This window comes from Bos grunniens, chromosome 6 (assembly GCF_055505025.1).
Source record: "Bos grunniens cultivar Pamir isolate PY7600 chromosome 6, Bosgru_T2T1.0, whole genome shotgun sequence".
Classification (NCBI taxonomy): Eukaryota; Metazoa; Chordata; class Mammalia; order Artiodactyla; family Bovidae; genus Bos; species Bos grunniens.
Window position 1 is genome coordinate 22342308 of NC_141170.1, and position 25777 is coordinate 22368084.

At 39.0% G+C, this 25777-nt stretch overlaps 1 protein-coding gene across 8 annotated transcripts in view; it reads right to left on the bottom strand.

Moving 5' to 3' along the window:
• The window catches only part of CFAP299 (cilia and flagella associated protein 299), a 717854-nt gene that overhangs the window by 404100 nt on the left and 287977 nt on the right, over positions 1 to 25777 (bottom strand). For 6 of the 8 annotated variants that reach the window (XM_086407557.1, XM_086407553.1, XM_086407556.1 and 3 more), the window contains exon 3: positions 24448 to 24538. In XM_086407557.1, coding sequence (XP_086263683.1) covers positions 24448 to 24538 — 91 coding nt within the window. The remainder of the gene's footprint in view (positions 1 to 24447; positions 24539 to 25777) is intronic. The other 2 variants (XM_086407554.1, XM_086407552.1) reach the window with 1 other exon arrangement.

Sequence of the window (25777 nt, forward strand, 5' to 3'; positions counted from 1 at the left end):
ATACCTATTAATATTAATAATAATAAAAGAGAATCAGATATAATTGGACCTTCTCACAAAGGAAGAAAGGAAGAATGGCTGGCAGGAAGGAGTATATAGAGGACTGAATCTAAGAAGAAAACCAGTTTTATTAGTTGAATGCTGGAGAAGCTCAGAGCTCAGAGATTCCAGTTACATAATATCAAACAATGAGAAGTGACCTATAAATAAGAAAGCCAATCAAAATATACTCCACCTGCATGAACAGAATTATCAGTAGCTAGACAATTACGCCCCTCAAAAACCCAGACAAAGAACTGAAGAATAATATCTAAAGAGAGTGCACAAAATCCCTGGGGAGAATCAGAACAAGCACTAGGTGCCCCAGAACTAAGTCTTCCACAATTAAGAGAGCTTCTGCCTAACGGTAGGCTCCCTGACCAGTCATAGGTTGATGCAAAACCCATTAGAGCTCATAGTCAGCATTTAGATTGCCTCTTTCTTAAATACGAATGAAGAACCAAGGATTACTAAAAGTTTGGGGGGGAAAAAAGTCTTGCAACATGATAGACAAAAATAAATACAAAATTATTCACCCCAGAGGACTTAGAAGTAATTTAGGCAACAGAGAAAACAACCAAAACAAAACAAAAACCTCCAGTCTCCTCAAGGATCACATAAGAACACAATACTATGATGAAAGAATATCAGTTAAATCAGTGACTCACCAGTTCAGCCTGTTGATCTCAAATGATACAACTGTGACAGTAAAGGAAAAAGAGGCATAAAGTAATCAAATTTAATACATTAATCTTAGACCCTGGGACCAGCTTCAGTTCAGTTCAGTTCAGTCGCTCAGTTGTGTCCGACTCTTTGCGACCCCATGAATTGCAGCACGCCAGGCCTCCCTGTCCATCACCAACTCCCGGAGTTCACTCAGACTCACGTCCATCGAGTCAGTGATGCCATCCAGCCATCTCATCCTCTGTTGTCCCCCTCTCCTCCTGCCCCCAATCCCTCCCAGCATCAGAGTCTTTTCCAATGAGTCTACTCTTTGCATGAGGTGGCCAAAGTACTAGAGTTTCAGCTTTAACATCAGTCCTTCCAATGAACACCCAGGACTGATTTCCTTTAGAATGGACTGGTTGGATCTCCTTGCAGTCCAAGGGACTCTCAAGAGTCTTCTCCAACACCACAGTTCAAAAGCATCAATTCTTCGGCGCTCAGCCTTCTTTATAGTCCAACTCTCACATCCATACATGACCACTGGAAAAACCATAGCCTTGACTAGACGGATCTTTGTTGGCAAAGTAATGTCTCTGCTTTTTAATATGCTATCTAGGTTGGTCATAAGCTTTCCTTCCAAGGAGTAAGCATCTTTTTATTTCATGGCTGCAATCACCATCTGCAGTGATTTTGGAGCCGCAAAAAAATAAAGTCTGACACTGTTTCCACTGTTTCCCCAACTATTTCTCATGAAGTGATGGAACCAGATGCTATGATCTTCGTTTTCTGAATGTGGAGCTTTAAGCCAACTTTTTCATTCTCCTCTTTCACTTTCATCAAGAGGCTTTTTAGTTCCTCTTCACTTTATGCCATAAGCATGGTGTCATTTGCATATCTGAAGTTACTGATATTTCTCCCAGCAATCTTGATTCCAGCTGTGCTTCTCCCAGTCCAGCGTTTCTCATGATGTACTCTGCATAGAAGTTAAATAAGCAGGGTGGCAATATACAGCCTTGATGTACTCCTTTTCCTATTTGGAACCAGTCTGTTGTTCCATGTCCAGTTCTAACTGTAGCTTCCTGATCTGCATGCAGGTTTCTCAAGAGGCAGGTCAGGTGGTCTGGTATCCCCATCTCTTTCAGAATTTTCCACAATTTATTGTGATCCACACAGTCAAAGGCTTTGGCATAGTCAATAAAGCAGAAATTGATGTTTTTCTGGAACTCTCTTTCTTTTTTGATGATCCAGCAGATGTTGGCAATTTGATCTCTGGTTCCTCTGCCTTTTCTAAAACCAGCTTGAATATCTGGAAGTTCATGGTTCACGTATTGCTGAAGCCTGGCTTGGAGAATTTTGAGCATTACTTTAATAGCGTGTGAGATGAGTGCAATTGTGCAGTAGTTTGAGCATTCTTTGGCATTGCCTTTCTTTGGTATTGGAATGAGAACTGACCTTTTCCAGTCCTGTGGCCACTGCTGAGTTTTCCAAATTTGCTGGCATATTGGAAGCTGGAAAATTCCCAGATATTTGGAAACTAGATAATAACTTTTAGATAACCCATGGGTTAAAAAGAAATCCAAAGGAAAATCAGAAAGTAATTTGTACTGCATATCAAATGAATTTTTGAAAATTAAAACACGACCTATCAAAATACCTGCTGGAGATAAACCAACACTTAGAGGATAATTTATGGCACTAAAATACCTATATGATAAAAGAAAAAAAACTTCACATCAATGACCTACACTCTCATCTTAAGAAGAAACACACACACACACAAAATAAACCCAAAGTACGCAGGAGAAACAAAATCATAAAGGGCAGACATCAAAGGCATAAACAATACAAAATTAATAAGAAAATCAATGAAACAAATAACTGGTTCTCTAAGAAGACCAAGAATATTGATAAACTTCAGACTAGACAGCTCAGGAAAACAGAGAAGACAGAAATCAGCAGTATCAGGAATGAGAGTGGATATCACTACAGATCTTACAAATGGTAAAATGATCAAGCAGTATTATGAATCAGCTTATGCTAATAAATTTGACAAATTACAAGAGCCAACAAAAAGTGAGCAGTCAACAGAAGACAATTATCTTAAATATAGCTGTAATCTAAAAACAGTCAAAGCCTCTATCTATATGAAGAGGAACAAAGCTATATTTAAAAAAAAAAAACAAAAAAAGAGTAACAGATAAACTGACCCTTTTGAGAGTTTTCCTCCAACACTCAAGAATTAAAGTTGAGTAAAAATGTACTATATTTGAGCTCCCCCCAAAAAATGCCAAAGGAAGCAGGTATTTTTGATATCTTGGCTTTAATGAAGATATTGGTTCAGATCTTGTCCCTCTCCTTGAAACTCTTTCCCTAGGATTAGTAAATATAGAGACCAGCACTGGTCAGACATGTAAAACGTCCAAAGAAGAGCACAGACAACACTGCACTGTTTTCCTCATCTAAAGAAACATAACTTTGTCCTGTGTGTACAGCTATAACCCCTGCTCTAGAGAAAGTGAAAAAAAAAAGGAGAGCACTTAATTCACCACATACTGGAGTTAAGGAGGAAAACAGAAATTAGCATGATTGCTAAATTTGTTTGTGATCCAAGTCTTGTTGAGAGCCTATCTACTAACCTCTTAAAGTGCTAAATTATATTCAGTTGAAAAATCAAAAGAAAAACTGTTTTGAATATAATTTTCTTCTGATAGCACAAACATTAAATTGCAACTTTCTTTCAAATTCACCATCACGTTTTGCAAATTAGGTTGAGCAAAAATGTTAATAAATTTTAAAGAGTAATCTTTGTTGTATCCCTTTTATTGTTTTGAAGAAGCTCTATTATTTAATATACTACAGTCAACCTCTTTCCTGAAAGCTGATTTTCAGTAGAAACTTCATAAAGTTTCTACTTTATGATCTTCTAAAGAAGGTCTCATAAAGAAATCCTCTGTTAATTTCAGGAAGTGAAACTATCTGTTGACAGAAGACCTAGTCAATCCATTCATTATAATAGCATATATTATATATCAAAAAATCCCCTTTTCCCATTGTTATGTATCACTCATGTTATGAAAATCATCCTATTTGTTAATTTTAACAAGTTTTTCCTTAAAATTTATGGATTTGAAGAAAGAACTACTACTATATGTTGAATAAGTTGTCAAATAGCCTCATGAATATACTTGGCCTCCATTGCCCATGTCCAAATACAAAACAGTATGTAAACATTTTCTCAGTTATCAGTTCAGTTCAGTCGCTCAATCATGTCTGACTCTGTGACCCCATGGACTATGGCACGCCAGGCTTCCCTGTCCATCACCAACTCCCAGAGCTTGCTCAAACTCATGTCCATCAGTCAGTGATGTGATCCAACCATCTAATCCTCTGTTACGTTAATAATTTCATTAACATAAATTTTTATGTTAATAATTTCATTAAAAGTCTATGTTAATTTCATTAACATAAAAAAAATAAAAGCTCTTAGGTATATCATCACAATCGGCACATCCATTAATTTTACATTTTGTTACACATTTTGCATGATATATCTCAAAAAATTTGTAGCAATTTACCTTTGAATTGCTGTGTGACAAATTAAGTACACAGAATTGCCTTTGACTGTGTGGATCACAATAAACTGTGGAAAATTCTGAAAGAGATGGGAATACCAGACCACCTGATCTGCCTCTTGAGAAATTTGTATGCAGGTCAGGAAGCAACAGTTAGAACTGAACATGGAACAACAGACTGGTTCCAAATAGGAAAAGGAGTATGTCAAGGCTGTATATTGTCACCCTGCTTATTTAACTTATATGCAGAGTACATCATGAGAAACGCTGGGCTGGATATGGCACAAGCTGGAATCAAGATTGCCGGGACAAATATCAATAACCTCAGATATGCAGATGACACCACCCTTATGGCAGACAGTGAAGAGGAACTAAAAAGCCTCTTGATGAAAGTGAAAGTGGAGAGTGAAAAAGTTGACTTAAAGCTCAACATTCAGAAAACAAAGATCATGGCATCTGGTTCCATCACTTCATGGGAAATAGATGGAGAAACAGTGGAAACAGTGTCAGACTTTATTTTGGGGGGCTCCAAAATCACTGCAGATGGTGACTGTAGTCATGAAATTAAAAGACGTTTATCCCTTGGAAGGAAAGTTATGACCAACCTAGATAGCATATTCAAAAGCAGAGATATTACTTTGCCAACAAAGGTCCATCTAATCAAGACTATGGTTTTTCCAGTGGTCATGTATGGATGTGAGAGTTGGATTGTGAAGAAGGCTGAGTGCCAAAGAACTGATGCTTTTGAACTGTGGTGTTGGAGAAGACTCTTGAGAGTCCCTTGGACTGCAAGGAGATCCAACCAGTCCATTCTGAAGGAGATCAGCCCTGGGATTTCTTTGGAAGGAATGATGCTGAAGCTGAAACTCCAGTACTTTGGCCACCTCATGCAAAGAGTTGACTTATTGGAGAAGACTCTGATGCTGGGAGGGATTGGGGGCAGGAGGAGAAGGGGATGACAGAAGATGAGATGGCTGGATGGCATCACTGACTCGATGGATGTGAGTCTGAGTGAACTCCGGGAGTTGGTGATGGACAGGGAGGCCTGGCGTGCTGCGACTCATGGGGTCACAAAGAGTCGGACAAGACTGAGCGACTGAACTGAACTGAACTGAAGACCTTTATTGAGGCTCCTGTGGTGGCTCATATGGTAAAGAATCTGCCTGCAATGCATGAGACCCAGGTTCGATCCCTGGGTTGGGAAGATATCCTGGAGAAGGAAATGGCTATTCATTCCAGTATTCTTTCCTGGAGAATTCCTTGGGCAGAGAGCCTGGAGGGCTACAGTACATGGGGTCACAAAGAGTTGGACAGAGTATGAATCCATAGATTCCAACTCTGAAATGCTTCTGAAAGTCTCCTCTGGATGAAATTGGAAATAATCTATGCCCACAGAAGGATTCTACGAAGTGATTACCCTCTCTGTATCAGAGATAAACTACTAATTTTAAGATTGTAGATTTATTTGCTGTGAGCCAATTGAACTCTAAGAAAAATGGAGGTTTTGTTGGATACTCCTGCAATATCCCCCAGATTCAAAGGCAGGATTGAATGTTCAAAACACAACAGTAGATCCACAGGCAACTCCAAGAACTCAGCATTTGGAGTTTAGACTGTCTCTTTTAGCTTCAGTGTCTGCTAGCCTGTGTATCTTCTTGAATATTGCTTCACACCTGAATACATTTTACTGACCCAACATGAATCAATCATCTGGGATAGACAGGAAAAAGCAGGACCCCTGTGGCTTCTGAGGGCCCTCTTCTGGATCTGGGCTCCTTTCCCAGAGGAAAAAGAATTGTTGTAAGCTGCCACCCAAAGTTTGTCCTTTATGTTTGACCTCTTGGCTGCATTTTTTGTTTATTTCCCTATAAAAATTTTACTAGCATAATAATTTAATTTTTTTCCTAAAAATATCACAATCTTGTTTTGCTTACATTTATAACTATGAAATATTTTAAGCATAAAAAATTGCAAAGAGATAAACATAAATAGCATTTATTAATATAACTACCATAACTAATATCCTTTAGCCAACATCCAGTTAAGCTTAAATCTTTACATTCACTCTTACTGGTATCATAAATTTTAAAGAAATAAAGCATTACATAAAAGCCTGCTCTCTAATTCTATTATTTTCCCCCTCTTTCCAAGCTTCTCTTACCTTGCACAATTTCCAAAATTTGTGTACATTGTCACCATGCAGTTTTTATAAAATTAGAACATGGATGTATCCATTAAAAAATCAGTTCTTTTGTATGTTTTTAAGATTTATATAAATGTTTGTAATAATGGTGTTTCTTGATAATTTACTGTTGTCCAAATAGAGTTCCAAGCACTTTGCTTATGTTCAGCTCAGTTCAGTCACTCAGTCGTGTCCGACTCTTTGTGACCCCATGAACCACAGCACACCAGGCCTCCCTGTCCATCACCAACTCTCGGAGTTCACTCAAACTCACGTCCATCGAGTTGGTGATGCCATCCAGCCATCTCATCCTCTCTCATCCCCTTCTCCTCTTGCCCCCAATCCCTGCCAACATCAGTCTTTTCCAATGAGTCAACTCTTCGCATGAGGTGGCCAAAGTACTGGAGTTTCAGCTTTAGCATCAGTCCTTCCAAAGAACACCCAGGACTGATCGCCTTTAGAAAGGACTGGTTGGATCTCCTTGCAGTCCAAGGGACTCTCAAGAGTCTTCTCCAACACCACACTTCAAAAGCATCAGTTCTTCAGTGCTCAGCTTTCTTCACAGTCCAACTCTCATATCCATACATGACCACAGGAAAAACCATAGCCTTGACTAGACAGACCTTTGTTCGCAAAGTAATGTCTCTGCTTTTGAATATGCTATCTAGGTTGGTCATAACTTTCCTTCCAAGGAGTAGGCTTCTTTTAATTCATGGCTGCAGTCACCATCTGCAGTGATTAGTTCCTTTAATTCTCACACCTATTCTACTAACCTGATACTGTTATTAGTTCAATAGGCAGATAAGGAAACTAAGACAAAGAAAGGAACAGAGCTTGTTAGTGACTAAGGGAAGGTCATCTTGCACATGTCACTCTGGAACATACCTTTTTTCTTTTAACTTAACATGATGTTTTAAAGATGATTCCATGTTGATATACAGAATACACCTAGTTTTTCAGATTGATGCTGTACAGTATCCCATTCCATAAAGAGACCACAAGTTTATTATCAAGTTTAAGAACATTTAGGTTATTTTGCTATTCTAAGCAATGCTTTAATGCACCTGCGAGTAATGATCTTCATATATATTAGTATATATATACGATTGACAGTTTCTCTTAGATATATATCTACTAGTTTAAAGCTTGTACTCATCTTTATTTCTACCAGATATTGCCAAATTTCTCTCTGAAGTGCATGTAACAATGTACTCCCCTGCTGTCTCAGAACTTCATGGATTTTAGGTTGGTAGCTAAGGGATTGTGGACTTGGAAATTCACATAATCTTCACATCAGGGCACTTGCTGTTAGAATATTGGTGCTCCCCCACACACCTTTCTTTTTTAAAACCATTTTTAACTCTATTTTCATTTGTGGAGAAGTGATGCAATCTTAGGATATTCAGACCTCTGTTACTGTCTAAACAATCCTACTTCATTTCACCATTAGACAAAGAACCAAGGTAACTTGTTTGCATAGAATATTGGGGCTATAATAGCTCCATTATATGACAAAGAGATTTATTTTCAAATTTTGGTGACTTTGTATCAACTTTACTCTTTTTCATATTCCACAAACAACCAAAAGCATCCAAAATACGTTGTACTACATCTGAAAATGGGTAGTGTTTATTAAATAATAAACTGTATCTTCATTTTTTTATGATGACTTTTTTCTTATACTCACAAACCTGTCTTTTGTGAATACCCTCAAACATGATGCTGGTTGCCCATTCTTAAGTAGAGTCACTGGCTTGATTATGTCAATCCAAACAAAATAGTCCCTGTTCTATATGGGAATAGGTTCTAGCGCAAATAAGATTTAAATGGGAAAGTTTATAATATGCACAACATTTCTGGACCTCAAAACCGTGTTTGGACTTCTGATTATTTGTAAGTGAAGAGCCTTCTGCAGTATAATACATGGAAAGAGGATATTAGACTGAGCAACTGAGAACACACAAAGATATAATTAAATTTTCATATAAAAATAATTGATGAATTTAACTATTTAAAAAATATTTTTGCCTATACAGGATTACAGTATTGAAAAGGGGGCATTCTTTTCTTTCAAATATGGCTGAAACTAAAAACTTTGGCATCTTCAGAACATGTTGGTGGGGGGCCTCCTAGGTTCCTTTCGTAGGCTGGTCACTCAGCTGCAGATGCTGCATGTGTTAATGGCTAATGGTTCACACCTGCATTCCCTTTGAAAAGGACTGCCCTTAGGTGATTTGAGCCACTTTCCCTCTCCCCCAACCCCTGTGACAGCTGAGGATTAATGGATGGAGATAGGAGAAGGGACAGAGATTATACATATAAGCACATTCCCCTTATCTCGGGCAGAACAGATCTCATACAATTCATGTTCCCGAGATCCCTGCCTGATCAGACCGAGGCAAGATTTCCAATGAAACCACATTTCTGCCTTCGTTTTCCTCTATACAATCATGCCTCCCTCATTCCCTTAGTAGGTTTCACACGAGAGACCTTTCTCAATAAATCACATACCCCAAAATCTGCATCTCAGACTCTGCTTCTAGAGCAGAGGTCCTCAACCTTCAGGATCTAATGCCTGATGATCTGAGGTAAAGCTGATGTATAATGGGGCTGATATAACAATAAAAAAAAATAAAGTGCACAAAAAAATGTAATGTGCTTAAATCATCCTGAAACCATCCACCCCCCCACAACCCTGGTCCGTGGAATATTTATCCTTGGTGCCAAAAAGGTTGGGAACTGTTGTCTAGAGGACATGAGCTAACACAACACGTATTATTTCACTTCAGTTCAGTCACTCAGTCGTGTCTCATGCTTTGTGACCTCATGGACTGCAGCACGCCAGGCTTCCCTGTTCATCACCAACTCCTGGAGCCTACTCAAACTCATGTCCATCACAACGGTGATGCCATCCAACCACCTCATTCTCTATCATCCCCTTCTCCTCCTGCCTTCATTCTTTCACAGCATCAGGGTCTTTTCTAATTAGCCGGTTCTTTGCATTAGGTGGCCAAAGTACTGGAGCTTCAGCATCAGTCCTTCCAATGAACACCCAGGACTGATCTCCTTTAGGATGGACTGGTTGGATCTCTTTGCAGTCCAAGGGACTCTCATGAGTCTTCTCCAACACCACATTTCAAAAGCATCAATTCTTCAGCACTTAGCTTTCTTTATAGTCCAACTCTCATATCCATACATGACTACTGGAAAAACCAAAGCTTTGACTAGATGAATCTTTGTTGGCAAAGTAATGTCTCTGCTTTTGAATATGCTGTCCAGGTTGGTGATAGGTTTTCTTCCAAGGAGCAAGCATCTTTTAAATTCATGCCTTCAATCACCATCTGAAGTGATTTGGGAGTCAAAAAAAAAAAAAATCAGATCAGATCAGTCGCTCAGTCGTGTCCGACTCTTTGCGACCCCATGAATCGCAGCACGCCAGGCCTCCCTGTCCATCACCAACTCCCGGAGTTCACCTAGACTCATGTCCATCAAGTCAGTGATGCCATCCAGCCATCTCATCCTCTGTCGTCCCCTTCTCCTCTTGCCCCCAATCCCTCCCAGCATCAGAGTCTTCTCCAATGAGTCAACTCTTCACATGAGGTGGCCAAAGTACTGGAGTTTCAGCTTTAGCATCATTCCTTCCAAAGAAATCCCAGGGCTGATCTCCTTCAGAATGGACTGGTTGGATCTCCTTGCAGTCCAAGGGACTCTCAATAGTCTTCTCCAACACCACAGTTCAAAAGCATCAATTCTTCGGTGCTCAGCTTTCTTCACGGTCCAACTCTCACATCCATACATGACCACTGGAAAAGCCATACTCTGCATATAAGTTAAATAAACAGGGTGACAATATACAGCCTTGATGGACTCCTTTTCCTACTTAGAACCAGTCTGTTGTTCCATGTCCTGTTCTAACTGTTGCTTCCTGACCTGCATACAAATTTCTCAAGAGGCAGATCAGGTGGTCTGGTATTCCCATCTCTTTCAGAATTTTCCACAGTTTATTGTGATCCATACAGTCAAAGGCTTTGGCATAGTCAATAAAGCAGAAATAGATGTTTTTCTGGAACTCTCTTGCTTTTTCCATGATCCAGGGGATGTTGGCAATTTGATCTCTGGTTCCTCTGCCTTTTCTAAAACCAGCTTGAACATCAGGAAGTTTACGGTTCACATATTGCTGAAGCCTGGCTTGGAGAATTTTAAGCATTACTTTACTAGCGTGTGAGATGAGTGCAATTGTGCGGTAGTTTGAGCATTCTTTGGCATTGCCTTTCTTTGGGATTGGAATGAGAACTGACCTTTTCCAGTCCTGTGGCCACTGCTGAGTTTTCCAAATTTGCTGGCATATTGAGTGCAGCACTTTCACAGCATCATCTTTCAGGATTTGGAATAGCTCAACTGGAAATCCACCACCTCCACTAGCTTTGTTCATAGTGATGCTTTCTAAGGCCCACTTGACCTGTTTCCAGTGTTTCTCCATCTATTTGTCATGAAGTGATGGGACCCTTGAAGTGATGGGATTAAGATGCCACGATCTTAGTTTTCTGAACGCTGAGTTTTAAGCCAACTTTTTCACTCTCCTCTTTCACTTTCATCAAGAGGCTCTTTAGTTCTTCTTCGCTTTCTGCCATAAGGGTGGTGTCATCTGTGTATCAGAGGTTACTGATATTTCACCTGGCAATCTTGATTCCAGCTTGCGCTTCTTCCAGCCTGGGATTTCGCATGATGTACTCTGCATATAAGTTAAAAAAGCAAGGTGACAACATATAGTCTTGACTTACTCCTTTCTTGATTTGGAACCAGTCTGTAGTTCCATGTCTAGTTCTAACTGTTGCTTCTTGACCTGCATACAGATTTCTCAGGAGACAGGTCAGGTGGTCTGGTATTCCCATCTCTTTAATAATTTTCCAGTTTGTTGTGATCCACCTGGCTTCCCAGATGGCAGTAATGATAAAGAACTTGCCTGTCAATGTATGAGACACAAGAGACGTGGGTTCAATCCCTGTGTCAGGAAGATTGCCCTGGAATAGGAAATGGCAATCTGCTCCCAGTATCTTGCCTGAAATATTCCATGGATAGAGCAGCCTGACGGGCTATAATCCATGGGATCACAGATTCAGACATGAGTATTGATGGCACACACACAAACACACACACACACACAACATGTACTAAAGATTAGAACACAGTATAATTTTATTCTAGAAGTATCTCAGTTATATGAAAATTATGATCCCCATAGGGTGGGTGGGTAAACTCAGATTGTAAAGTTGAAGAACTTAGTGTATAATAAGTAGGAAATCCCAGAATCAAACTCAGATGAATATGGCTCCATAATCTCTACTCTTTAGAATTTCTCACTGCCTCTGTATCATACTTTTATCCAGGAAATAAAAAATTAAAGATCTATTTGACTATACATTTTTTATTGACATAGAAGTTGATGTGCATTCTGTTTTCCAAACATTGATGTAATTTGTTTAAAATGAAGGTAAAACTGTATGAGTCATATAATTTCCATAGGGTTTATTGGTAGACGAGCATGGATTCAATTAAAAAGGAAATAAACATCTGTATAATACCTTCATTTTCCTGAAAGGGAACATTTTATAGAAGTTGGAAAACAGCAAGGAGGGAAAAGATCATGTCAGCACAATGTTACTGGTCATATACAACGCAATCTTATGTTTCATAGAGATTTCAACACAGGAAATGGGTATATTAGGAACTGCCTAATTCATAGGTTTTCCTGAGCCACATACAGTAGTTTCTTTGAATGACTCTGAAGGAAAATCTGTAAGTAGTGCCTTTATACCAGCTTCAATAATGCATATTTCAAAGCCCAAACGGGTCAGCCATGTAACTGTTTACACAGTCAACATTCAGTGGGAAAATAAGTGTCAACAGGTTCCACTTCCCCAACCCAGAACAGCGTGTGACCCTCCATTTCAATCCTCATCAGTCTCTGATTAGGAAAGGACTATTTTAGTGGAATCAATAAATGCTAGAGTCTTTGTTTACTACCATCTCAAAAAATAACGACTCCTGTCACCCACCCCTACCCTGCCAGGTCACTACTTAAAAGAGTTACGTAATCCTATTACGTTAGAAAGCCTGCAGGGACAGCCTGTCCTTTGTGTCTTTGGAAAATAGCAAATATTATGCAAGTAGCAAAGTTTTCACACAGCAGAAAACTAATGAAATGGACTGTGGTTTCCTATAACATTAAAACATCTATAATATAAAGGCTTTTAGAAAATATTCTGACTGCTATAATATCTTGCCAATGACTGACAATCTTTAGATTTCTAATAAAATCTGCAAGTATCTATGGTCTCAAGGAACCCTCTCTACAATATTTTCTAAAGAAAGATTCAAAACTACTCAATACTTACCTCAGAAACTTAACAAAAGTATTTCATACTTTCTACAATTTCTATTTTATTTACAATTTTAGCTCTAGCAATGTTATAATTTACCAGAAAAATCACATTATTTACTAAATTATTATCATGTATCATGCAGTGTAGACTTCCCTGGTGGCTCAGACGGTAAAGCGTCTGCCTACAGTGCAGAAGACCCGGGTTCAATCCCTGGATCGGGAAGATCTCCTGGAGAAGGAAATGGCAACCCACTCCAGTATTCTTGCCTGGAAAATCCCACGGACAGAGGCTCTACAGTCCATGGGGTCGCAAAGAGTTGGACACGACTGAGTGACTTCACTTCACTTTATCATGCAGTGTGCCAAAGGTCTATATTTTCTTTTCAGTGCTCAATCAGTATTAAGATGCATGCTAAGTCACTCCAGTTGCATCCGACTCTGTGCTACCCTAAGGACTGAAGCCCACCAGGCTCCTCTGTCCATGGGATTCCCCAGGCAACAATACTGGAGTTTTGGATTGCCATTTTCTTCTCCAGGGGATCTTCCCAACCCAGGGATCGAACCTGAGTCTCTTACATCTCCTGCATTGGCAGGAGGGGTGTTTACCACTAGTGCCACCCAGGAGGCCCCGATATTAAGATGAGGGTACTCTTAATAGTCCTTTGGCAAATGTTAATACTAGGTAAGTGGTAAATTGGGAACTTTAGACCTCTAAAGCCAGGAACACACTCCTCTTCCCATTAATAAAATTATCATCAGCTGCTTATATATGCCATCGCGTTCTCCAAAGAGAAATGCATGGATAGTATTCAAAACTCCCTCTCACCATTTCCTTATCAAAACAAAGTTATCTCCTGAATTACTCAAATCCATCTTTTTCTCACTATTCATTTTGTCGTTTCTTTATTCTAGTCTTTTATTATCTATCTGTAATGTTACAATGACCTCCCCGTCCTATCCCTACAGACATGTCTTACGCAGTGGCCCTGCTGTACCCTTAAGTACACATCTGATCACACAGACCATTTGCGACTCAAGTCTTTCAGGGATACCCATCACCTTCAGGACATTATCCACACTACTGAGCACAGCACAGTGGAGTCCTCAGACCTCTCTGGCTTTCTTGCCATCTCCCCCACATTTATCTGAGACAAATACACAAGGTAGAGTTGACCAGGTTTGGTCACCAACTGGATGTGATACCTGGGGAATGGAAGAGGAACAGAAATTTGGTTTAGTAGCAGATTAAATGAAGTATTGTGAGGTGTAGCAAAATGTGGAGATAAACACTGGAATACAGTCCAAGAAGAATTCTTCTTCTCCAGATCTCTACTTAACACCTAAACAATGTTTTTCATCAAAGATGTATGTCCAAAATCAGAGCCATGATCTCTGTACCCATTCACAATCTTAGAGTGTCCCATGTCCCAAAGAGTAGTAGCACCTTCTATCCAACTGTGAAGGCCAATATCCATGGCCACTCCCTTTGTCTCAGTCCCCTCCTTAGCAATATCCAGTTACCAATTTCTGCCCAGTTTACCTTCTAAATAACTCTCAAATCTTCTTTATCTTCCCTGTCATCTTCCTGGTCCAGGCTACCATCTCATCTTCTCTTATTAGCTCTTGAAATGCATTTATCGTATTGCAAAAATTAAAGCAACTGCTTTATGCTTTCTATCATTTATTCTCTACATTGAAAGCACACTGATCTTTTTTTGTCTGAAAATCTGATCATATCATTTCTCAACCCACTTAAACGCAATCAAAACTTTTTGTGTTTTTATTCATATCAATAGCACTTATCACACTTGCAATTTTGCTTCATCTGTATGTTTACTGGATTGTACACTTTATTTTCCAAGCAGCTCTAAACTCCTTACGGCACTTGCCATCCACTGCCTCCCCCAGAAGCTGATATAAGGCCTTCTACAGAACCAGTTGTCACCATTTAATAAATAATTGAATAAATTAATAAGTAGAAGGAAGCAAACAGAGGTAAGCCTCTTTTTATGGTAGCAAGAAGCATAGAGTAGTGAGTTCATGGGTCTGGGTGATTCACCAAGGGGAAATGTATACAGTGAAAAAGATGGAGCTCAAACGGAGATATACAGTAGTCAGTCCAAGAAAGAGACTGAGATCAAAAATCAGAAGACAGTTGGGAAACTACACAATAATCATGTCATAGACATCAAGATAGGAGAGAAAAAAGATTTATCAACTACATAAATACCTCAAGGCAATTTAGGAAGAAGTTATCATCTCAGCATAATCCATTTTACCTCTTCACTCTGTTGTTTATCTAGTCTTTTCTTTACTGTGGTTGTTGTTTAGTTGCTAACTCTTTGCAACTCATGGACTGTAGCTCGCCAGGCTCCTCTGTCCATGGGATTTCCCAGGCAAGAATACTGGAGTGTGTTGCCCTTTCCTTCTCCAGGGGATCTTCCCAACCCAGGGACTGAATCCACGTCTCCTACATTGCAAGTAGATTCTTTACTGCTGAGCCACTAGGGAAGCCCAGTCTTTTCTTTGTAAAATCATCAAATCTTGACCTCAAGTATTTTTCTTAGTCTCTATCATGGACATGAAATGCTCTCAAGATGTTACATCTTCACTCAAGCATCCTCTGTAAAAATTCAGCCATTTGATTATGATATTTCTGTAAATTGCAAAAAATAAAGTGAAATACCTTTAATATCATCCTCATTGAAATATTTAATATTTCCACAGATTTTTCTGAGAAAATGCATTTTGCTCTATCTCATATGTTCACTAATCAATCCTAAAGGAAATCAATCCTGAATATTCATTAGAAGGACTAATGCTGAAACTCCGATATTTTGGCCACCTGATGTGAAGAGCCAGCTCATTGGAAAAGACCCTGTTGCTGGGAAAGATTGAGTGCAGGAGGAGAAGGGGACTACAGAGTATGAGATGGTTGGATGGCATCATCGACTCAATGGGCATGAGTTTGAGCAAGCTCCGGGAGATGGTTAAGGACAGGGAAGCCTGGCATGCTACAGTTCATGGGGTCGCAAAGGGTGAGACACAGCTGAGCAACTGAACAACAACAACATATGTTTACACAATGTGTTCAGCTTTCTGAAAACTTTTTATGTCCACCAGCATCACTATGATTTGCTTCTGATCTGAGTTTCGGGCCATCTAGAACCAGACCTGTTTAATGTGCTTTTCTAAGCATTTGTTATACTCTTAATAAATGCCTCATTGTGGGGACAGTGTTAAACACTTCATAGATGGAGCAATCAGAAAATTACACCTTCTCAGGAAACAATAAATCTGCTTACAAATGAGAAGAAAATGGTTAGCTATTTTAGTCTTCAAAGAAGTTTTAAACCTGAAATTTATGAGGTATGAGGTAGAAATGTTTTCTTATATGAATAGCTTGCATTTAAAATATAATTAAATACTCTGTTACTAGGAAAAAATACTCATGATACCTGTCATTTGAAGTACTACAAAATTATTTCAAACATTTTCTATACATGAATTACACATAAGGCTCAATGCTTTGTCTAGACAACATGCTGCATCATAGTCATTTAAAATGGAGTATTTTGGAAAAGATGTAAAATAATGTGTGCTTATGCATACATACCTATATATATACTTATACGTGGTGTTTGTATATGTTTATATACTAAAGCTGAAACTCCAGTACTTTGGCCACCTCATGCGAAGAGTTGACTCATTGGAAAAGACTCTGATGCTGGGAGGGATTGGGGGCAGGAGGAGAAGGGGACGACAGAGGATGAGATGGCTGGATGGCATCACTGACTCGATGGACATGAGTCTGAGTGTACTCTGGGAGTTGGTGATGGACAGGGAGGCCTGGTGTGCTGCGATTCATGGGGTCGTAAAGAGTCGGACACAACTGAGTGACTGAACTGAACTGAACTGATATAGATATATACATATTCAGATACTATACATACCTAGTATTTTGCAAGCATTATATATAACATTTATATACAACATTCATAGGTAACTATGAAATAATACTAATTCTTGAATTCAACTGAGTTACCTCTGGCTTATCACATTTCATTTGGAGAAGGCAATGGCACCCCACTCCAGTACGCTTGCCTGGAAAATCCCATGGACAGAGGAGCCTGGTAGACTGGAGTCCATGGGGTCACGAAGAGTTAGGACAGGACTGAGCGACTTGACTTTCACTTTTCACTTTCATGCCATGGAGAAGGAAATGGCAACTCACTCCAGTGTTCTTGCCTGGAGAATCCCAGGGATGGGGGAGCCTGGTGGGCTGCCGTCTATGGGGTCGCACAGAGTAGGACACGACTCTGTCTATCACATTTCTTTTAAAAGGAACTTATAGAAATAATATCTATATCTAAAACATCTGAACCACTGAAACCTTTAAAGGAAGTACATTTTCAAGAAATTTTAGTCTTTAAATAGCAGCTCTATAAACTTTTAATTTTCGTAAAACCCTACTCTCTCCCAGGGCATAGCCCAAGACTACATCCCCAGGCAGCAACTTTGTGGGGATTGTATAAATGTGTATAATAAGCAAATAACCTTATAACTTACACATTGAAAATATTAGGTGGGGGCTCCTAGGGATGAAGGACTGAGAGGAGACCTGCTTTTTCTAAATTCCAGGCTCTATAGCAGTGTCAACTCAAAGCATTAAAAAAAAAAAAACTAATAAATCACATTTGCAATTAGTTGACCAGAGGGAGAAAGAGGACACTCAGAAAAAGATCCAATTACACTAAATAGCATTTGAAACCTGGGATCACCAAACTTAAAAATATACTCAAAAGTTATGAGTGTGGGAAAGTAAATCCCATCTTCTTCTTATTTCCTAGCTACATTTAAAGAAAATTACCTGGGAAAATTGCTGCAAAATTAGAGCTTCAAACCTTATTAGTCCATGCAGGTCAAGTATGCCAGTTCTAAAACTATATCATAACTTTTTTACTATTTACTTTCAATAAGATGAAACAAAAAGAGTAGCAAATGTGCCCCTGAAATGAAGTTCTCCATGTATTTTGTATCTATGCATTATGCAGAGAAATCTCAATGCTCAGGAAATAGTCATTTCCCTTGGAGAGTTCAGACCTCATAAAATTCATATATAATTTCTGCTGACAGCAAATTAATATAGATTCAAATCTCATGAATATTGTATATTTTATAGGATTACTTTTTTAAAGCATATCCATTTAGTAAATGGCTTTTAAGTAAGCTTATGATCCTAATATTGATAATTAGATCTTTCTAAAACATACTGTATTCTGTTGTAAATAGTTTGCTCTAAAACAATTTGGAGTCTTCATTAAGACAAGACTAGATACAGAAAAGTAAGCTGTAAATGCTGCCCTTGATACAATGACATGCATTCTGCTGATTATAATAGTATCACAAATTCAAAGGTCCAAATAAGTGACCATATGTTATTTTCAGAGTCAGCAACGAGTCTAAAAAAGATGCTAGTTTCCAAATCAATGACAGCCTACCAAACATTAAATGACTCAAAAAAGTTAAATTTAGGATGTTTTTCTAAGGGGGGGGGGGCGGGGGGGGGGGAACCTATACTGATGTAATTAAAGGTCATTTAGCAGCAATGTCAAAAAATTAGATAAACTCCCAGAAGAGTTATCTCATTTTCCCAAATCCAAATTCACGAGTCTACCTAGTACATAGACCTATAGATTCCTTTTTCCCTCCTGTGAGTGGCCTTTTCCCCTCTCAAAGGCAAGCCCTTTCCTTGTGTTCTGAATCCCATTCCTCCAGCAAAGATCCCCTCTGTCCTCTACAGCATCAACACTCCTCTCTCTATGGGTCATTCCCATTGACATAAACTTGGTTAATACACACTTTGGCCACCTGATGTGAAGAGCTGGCTCATTGGTAAAGACCCGATGCTGGGAAATATTGAAGGCAAAAGGACAAGGGGACAACAGAGGATGAGATGGTTGGATGGCATCACCGACTCAATGGACATGAGTTTGAGCAATCTCTGGCAGATGGTGAAGGACGGGGAAGCCTGGCGTGCTGCAATCCATGGGGCCGCAAAGAGTCAGGTACAACTTAGTGACTGAACAACAACAATGATCCATCTTAAAGCATAATAAAATAAATTTCCTGGACTCTTGACCCTGTACCAGTTATCAATCAATATCTAAGTGATACTTCACTGCAGAAATCCTCAAAAACAGTTGATCTTCCTTATCTTCACCTATACAACTTTTTCTTTACTTACTCCAAGGAGACACTTAACCACAGTCTTCCACTGAAACTGCCCTTGCCAGTATAATCCATGATATTTACCCACCCCAAAACAACAGCAAATATTTTATCTGTTGAATTGATGGGGTTTTCATGGATTGAATTCTGTCCCCCTCGAAATATATGTTAAGATCTTAACCTCTAGTACCTGTGAGGACAACCTTATTTGGAAATAGGTTTTTTGTAGGCATAATGGAATTAATATTAAGTCATATTCAGGGTAGGGAGTTGCTAATCCCATATGACTGGTGCCTCTATGAGAACAGAAAACCCAAACACAGGTACACAAGGAGAAATGTCTTGTGATGACAGTAGCAGAGATCAAGTGATGTCTCTACAAACCAACCAAAGTATACCAATGTGCCGGGAGCCAGCGTGAGGAACTCCGCCCATGGCAAAGGTCATGAGGAAGGAGGCTTGGCATACGCAAAGGCAGGATCGAGCCTCAGGAGTCCCCCTGGAAATTCTCGAGCATCTACCCCCAAAACCAGAGTCTGCCTACTTTCTACTTTGTGCTCTCACCTACACCTCTGACTTTACGGGGGGCTGTCCCCCACTACCTCTCTCTGAAAAAAGAGTTAACTTACAGCTCCAGGTAATAAAGTTCCTAGGGGTGATAGTGTTTCAACCTACAAACTCCTTTGGAAATCCTCTAGCCTGCCTGAATAGGTTTTTCCGGCCACATGTGATTGTTCAGAGCCTCCCAACTGTGAGAGGCAGGAGATGTTCTAAACTGTCTAAACACAGATTCCTTTGAGTAGTTAAAAGATTGATTAGAATTTGTATTGGTGAAGGGTTTTTCATTTGTTGGGCCAATGTTTGCTGCTAAGTCTCCATATCCCTTACCTGCTGTGTCCCTGGCAGTGTATTGATTAATATAATTGGTGTAAGTAGTAGCTTTAATGTTTGTAACCTTGGACCCTTGAGTTAATTCTTTTTCTTGTTGTAGACCACCACACCTTTGCCCTATAGGAATGCAACTTTATCTAATGCTTCTGGAGGGTGGCGCCTGACTAATCACCTTTAGAGAAAAATAAGTTTTCTGAAGAAAGGGTCTTAAAATGTTAACAGGCCTCTGGGCCAGAAGATGATGCAAATCACCTAAACTTTTGCATATGATGTTTGCAGGAAGAAAGCCTGGCTTACTGCATGACTCTACCCCTTCCCCCATTATCCTCTATGCATAACTTAAGGTATAAAAACTACTTTGGAAAATAAAGTGTGGGCCTTGTTCACTGAAGCTTGGTCTCCCCATGTAGTTCTTTCTCTCACCTTCTGGCTGAATTATTCAGCCTCTTTTCTCCACTGAATTTCCTCACTGAGCTATCCTTATTTACCCACTCTTTATGTCTTTAATTAACATTTAAATAAGCTGTTGTTTCCTGATCCCCGATGCCGTCTCCCCTTCGAATTCCCTGGATCCACCGGGGCTGGACCCCGGCACCAATGATTGTCAGCAACACCAGAAACTGAGAAAGGAATGGAACAGATTCTTCCCTAGACCCTTCAGAATGTTTCTGCTGAACTGTGAGAGAACAAATTTCTGTTGTTTTAAGCTGCTTGGGTTATGGTAATTTCCTATGGCAGCCCTGGGAAATTGATATATCCTCTTATGTAGCCTCTCAGCAGCAATTGCCATGGCGAGCATTCTTTCCTTGGAGTTTTTTTAAATTTTTCTTTTCACAGCATGGCTCTCACCTGATTTTTCTCCTACGTGCTATTTCTCAGCTTCCTTAGCTACTTCTTCAACACATTTCAGATCTCTATATGTTGGAGTGTCTTAAAAATCTGTCATAGAACCTCACTCTTTTTACCTATACTCTCTTCCTGGTTAACTTTTGCAAGTTCATGATTTTACATACCATTTAGATGTTGTAAATAATCGGCCTGCAATCGTGGAGACCTGGGTTGGATCCCTGCGTTGGGAAGATCCCCTGGAGAAGGAAATGGCAACCCACTCCAGTATTCTAGCCTGGGAAATCTCATGAACAGAGGAGACTGGCAGGTCACAGTCAATGGGGTCTCAAAGAGTCAGACACGACTGAGTGACTAATATTTGATGTTGATAACCTTCAGGTTTACATGCAAGCCAAGACTTCTCACAATTTCCAAACCAATATATGTAAATGACCAATCCAATTCTCCATTTGGGCATCTAATAGGCATCACAAAATTAATGTAGCCAAAATATAACTATTTCATTATTGATTCCTGAAATAAGTTCCCCAGCCACACAAAATGCCACCATCATCCCCACCTGTTCAAATGATACACCTAGAAGGCATCCTAATTTCCTCTTTCTTTAAGATTTTACATCCAATCCATCACTGAGTCTTGTCTGCTTTGCCTCTAAAACATGGACACGATTCAGTTGAGATGAACTTCCATCTATCTCAACTACAACCATGCTGTTTTAAGAGCTTCTTCTTTTGCTGATTGACTAGAAGAGCTCCCTAACTTATCTGCTTGCTTCTGCTTGACTTCTTCCCCATATTATCCTACTGTACACAGCAGTGGTGAAGTCAATCTAAAGTGTAAGCCAGATCATGTCACTTCTCTACTTAACATCATCCATCCATTGACTTCTTATCACAGTAATAAAAGAATAAATATAAACATTAAAAAAGAATAAAATAGAAATTCCTTATAACCTGTATGGTCCAGCTTCTGACCTTCTCTCTGACCTCATCTGTCTTTATAATCTCCTTCAATAACTGCCTTCCAGTCATTTCAGTTTTCTTATCATCTCTTGATTATGCCATGATTGCTGTTATCTCGGGAGATTTTAATACATGTTCCTTCTTAATGGGATATATTGCACCCTCTCAAATATTTATCTCTTTGGGATATCTTACTCTTCACATTCCATGACTATCTTCCTCATTTCATTCCAGTCTCAACAGATGTAACCTCTTTAAAGTGATTTTCCTATACACAGTAGCTAAAGCATCCAACCACTGTCTGTTCAATCTCTATATCTGATATTCTAATTCTGTGCTCTTCATAGCACCCATCCAACGTTGAAATTAACTGTTCCATTTTTGTTTTCCTCACCTAGAAGGCAATGGCACCCCACTCCAGTACTCTTGCTTGGAAAATCCCACCGACGGAGGAGCCTGGTAGGCTGCAATCCATGGGGTCGCTAAGAGTCGGACACGACTGAGCGACTTCACTTTTCACTTTTCACTTTCATGCATTGGAGAAGGAAATGGCAGCCCACTCCAGTGTTCTTGCCTGGAGAATCCCAGGGATGGGGGAGCCTGGTGGGCTGCCATCTATGGGGTCGCGCAGAGTTGGACATGACTGAAGTGACTTAGCATAGCATAGCATTCTCTATCTCGCGCTCTAAAATACAAATGCTTTAAGGTCACAGATTCGTCAGTATCGCAGTGTCCCAGAGACTAAAACAGTTCCAGGCTTGAGCAGGTGCATAAGAAGCATGAGATTGGAAAATAGATCAGAGGCGGCCAAGAAAATGATAACAGGTATTATCATTTAAGAGGCTGTTATAGTAATATATTTAAGATGTGATGGAGGTTTGAATCTAGATAAATGCTATTTGAGACGGTGAAAAGTGATGTAATTTGACATATTTAGAAGAATTTAGTAGCTCATTCCGGAGAAGGCAAAGGCACCCTACTCCAGTACTCTTGTCTGGAAAATCTCATGGACGGAGAGGCCTAGTGGGCTGTAGTCCATGGGGTTGTGAACAGTCAGACACGACTGAGTGACTTTACTTTCACTTTTCACTTTCATGCATTGGAGAAGGAAATGGCAACCCACTCCAGTGTTCTTGCCTGGAGAATCTCAGGGACAGGGGAGTCTGGTGGGCTGCCATCTATGGGGTCGCACAGAGTCGGACACGACTGAGGCGACTTAGCAGCAGCAGCAATAGCTCAAGTCAACATGCATGAGTAAGAATTAAGAGTTTATTATAACTTACATACTTCTGATTGAGTAAATAAGTGAATGATGCTGTTATTCATTGTTAAAGGAAATACCAATGGGATAGAAAGGTTAAAAAGGCATTTTTGAGAGGCATTAGACCATTTCAGAACAAACCATGGGCCTCGGGTCTCTAAAGCTGTTTGTGTTTTTTGGTGGTACTGCCTAACCACGGGCCATTTTTCAACCCTGAGAAACCTGACTTCTATCCTTACTATGGATGGAATTTGTTCTTGTCAAGTATTTTTTAAAGTAAATATTCCCAAACACAACAGATCCTTTTCCAGACCTATCCTGCTTGATCACTGATGATCATTTGCTTTTTCTTGAAGGTCCTTACCATGGATTACTATGACACCACATTTTTCTACGTGTCTTCCTCCTTTCTAGCTGCTCTTTCCATAAAGGGTCAGATAAATTCCAACTTTTCTGTTGTGATTTACAAAATCCCCCAAGTCTAGTGTCCACCCATGTTTCCAATCTCACCTCTTTTAAATTTCACTCTGCCCACTTCCATCAAGAAACTTTCCCTGATTTCAAGTCCAGGATCATTCTATACAATTACCTAACCAAAGAGTGATATTTTTTCTTTCTGAGGTACACTGAGGATTTTATCTGCATGTGACAGCTTCCAGTGACATGATAAAAAAATACAACTTTTTTAATTAAGAAAACTTTGGTAAAAATAGACACTCTTATAACATATTTTCCTGTTGCTCTAAAATTTGCATCCTGCTACTTCTGATTCTTTTCCTGTAAGTCACTCATTACAGTTTCAGCATGAATATTTGTCTATTTTTACATACAGAAGACTGTTATCACCAGTATTATATTAGTAAAACATGAAAGTAAATATTCCAAATAATATTAGCAATTTTAAATATCTGATTTAGCACAAGTTTTAATAAAGCAAAAGCATATCCTCCTTGGATGACTCAAAATCATCTCTCTCCATTATGTGGTTTCTAACACACCTCCCAACATAGGACTATAGGGAAGACTCTATCTTCTAGAGACAGCATAAAATCAGGTATGCAGTGGGAAAACCTTCAAGATGAGTGTTAAGAGATGAGGCTAAAAAGAAGCAGGAAGTTTCAGCATAGCAGTAGCACAAAGTTGGAGATGACAACCAGTCTGCCACATATAGGCATTTTCTCCACAACAAATATGCAGAATGATACTAATATTTTTCACCATGTAGCTACTTCTACAGATATAAACTGACATAATTTTTCCACATATATTCCAATAATAAAGAGCTCTGTTATATCCCTAATGAACTACCTTTCAGAGACAGTATTTAAAATTATATTATTAACTAACTAGATATTACATACTAATGTGCCTTTAAGGTATACGTTTTTAATCTCTGAATGAAATGTACTCACGCTCACTTTTCCACTGCGATTGTCTTCTTCTCTCACTGCCAAAGCCTTCAGAAAATTATCATGTAGGTCTTTACCAGCACTTGTTAGTGTCCTAAAAAAAAAAAAGCAGATCTCCAGTTATAATATATTAGCTAAACAAATATATTGAAAATAATCTGGGTACAAAAAAACAGCCTTCTTTATTTCAAGTGACAATTCCTTCAACATGAAAACTACAAATAAACAGTATACACAATTCACAATCATTATAATTATACATAATTATAATAAACTATCAGATTCTTAAATTTAATTTCATACAGTTATAGAGTCTTTATTTTAAAATAACTGGAATCAAGATTATAAATAATATCAATACTCATGCCAGATATAGTTAATTGCACTTACATGTCCATTTTATTCTTTTTATCATGTCATGGAATTCAAACTATGTACTCTCCTCACTATCCATAATAATTTAAAATGGACTGTAATCTAAGCACAATTATTTAATATAATAAAAGTAAAATATTAGCCACTTAGGCCAATTCAGTTACTGGAATAGAACACTATTTTAGCTCTATGAGTGGAGATACTCAAGGCAAGACAGGAAACCAGGTTATCTTTGTCAAAAAAAAAGAAAGTATTAAGAATTCAAGAGAGAAATTACTTTCTCTGGAAATAAATTTTTAAGGAAATTTATCACAATGATCTTGATCAAGCAACACTGAACCACAAAATAAAGAGTGAGTTCAAAAGTGATTACAAAATAACAATCCTTTCTTTATTTGGCAATATTCTATACATTCAACAAACATTTCTACTGTGTGTCTATTATGAACCAGGAACTATACTAAGGACAAATTAATGAGATATGATTCCTGCTCTCAAGTTGCCTGTGGTCTCATAGAAGTCAGTAGATACAGAAACATTATAATATTACACTGTGTGATAAGTATAATAATAGAGATACGGATGGATTTTGAGTTCATAAGAGAAATATCCTAGGTATTCGAAGAACAGTCAACTTAGTCTTAAGCTTTAAAGCTATCATTGAACTAAACATTAAAAGATGAGACAGCATTAGCCAGTTGGAGGGTGAGGGTAGTGGAAGAGGGAAAGAGTTATGAGTAATTACAAAGGAATTCAAGAATAGAGATGAAAATCTGTACCCTTGAAAGTGGAAGTTAGTCCCTCAGTCATGCCTGACTCTTTGTGACCCTGTGGACTGCAGCCTCCCAGGCTCCTCTGTCCACAGAATTCTCCAGGCAAGAATACTGGAGTGGGTTACCATTTCCTTCTCCAAGGGATCTTCCCAACCCAAGGATCAAACCCAGATCTCCCACATTGC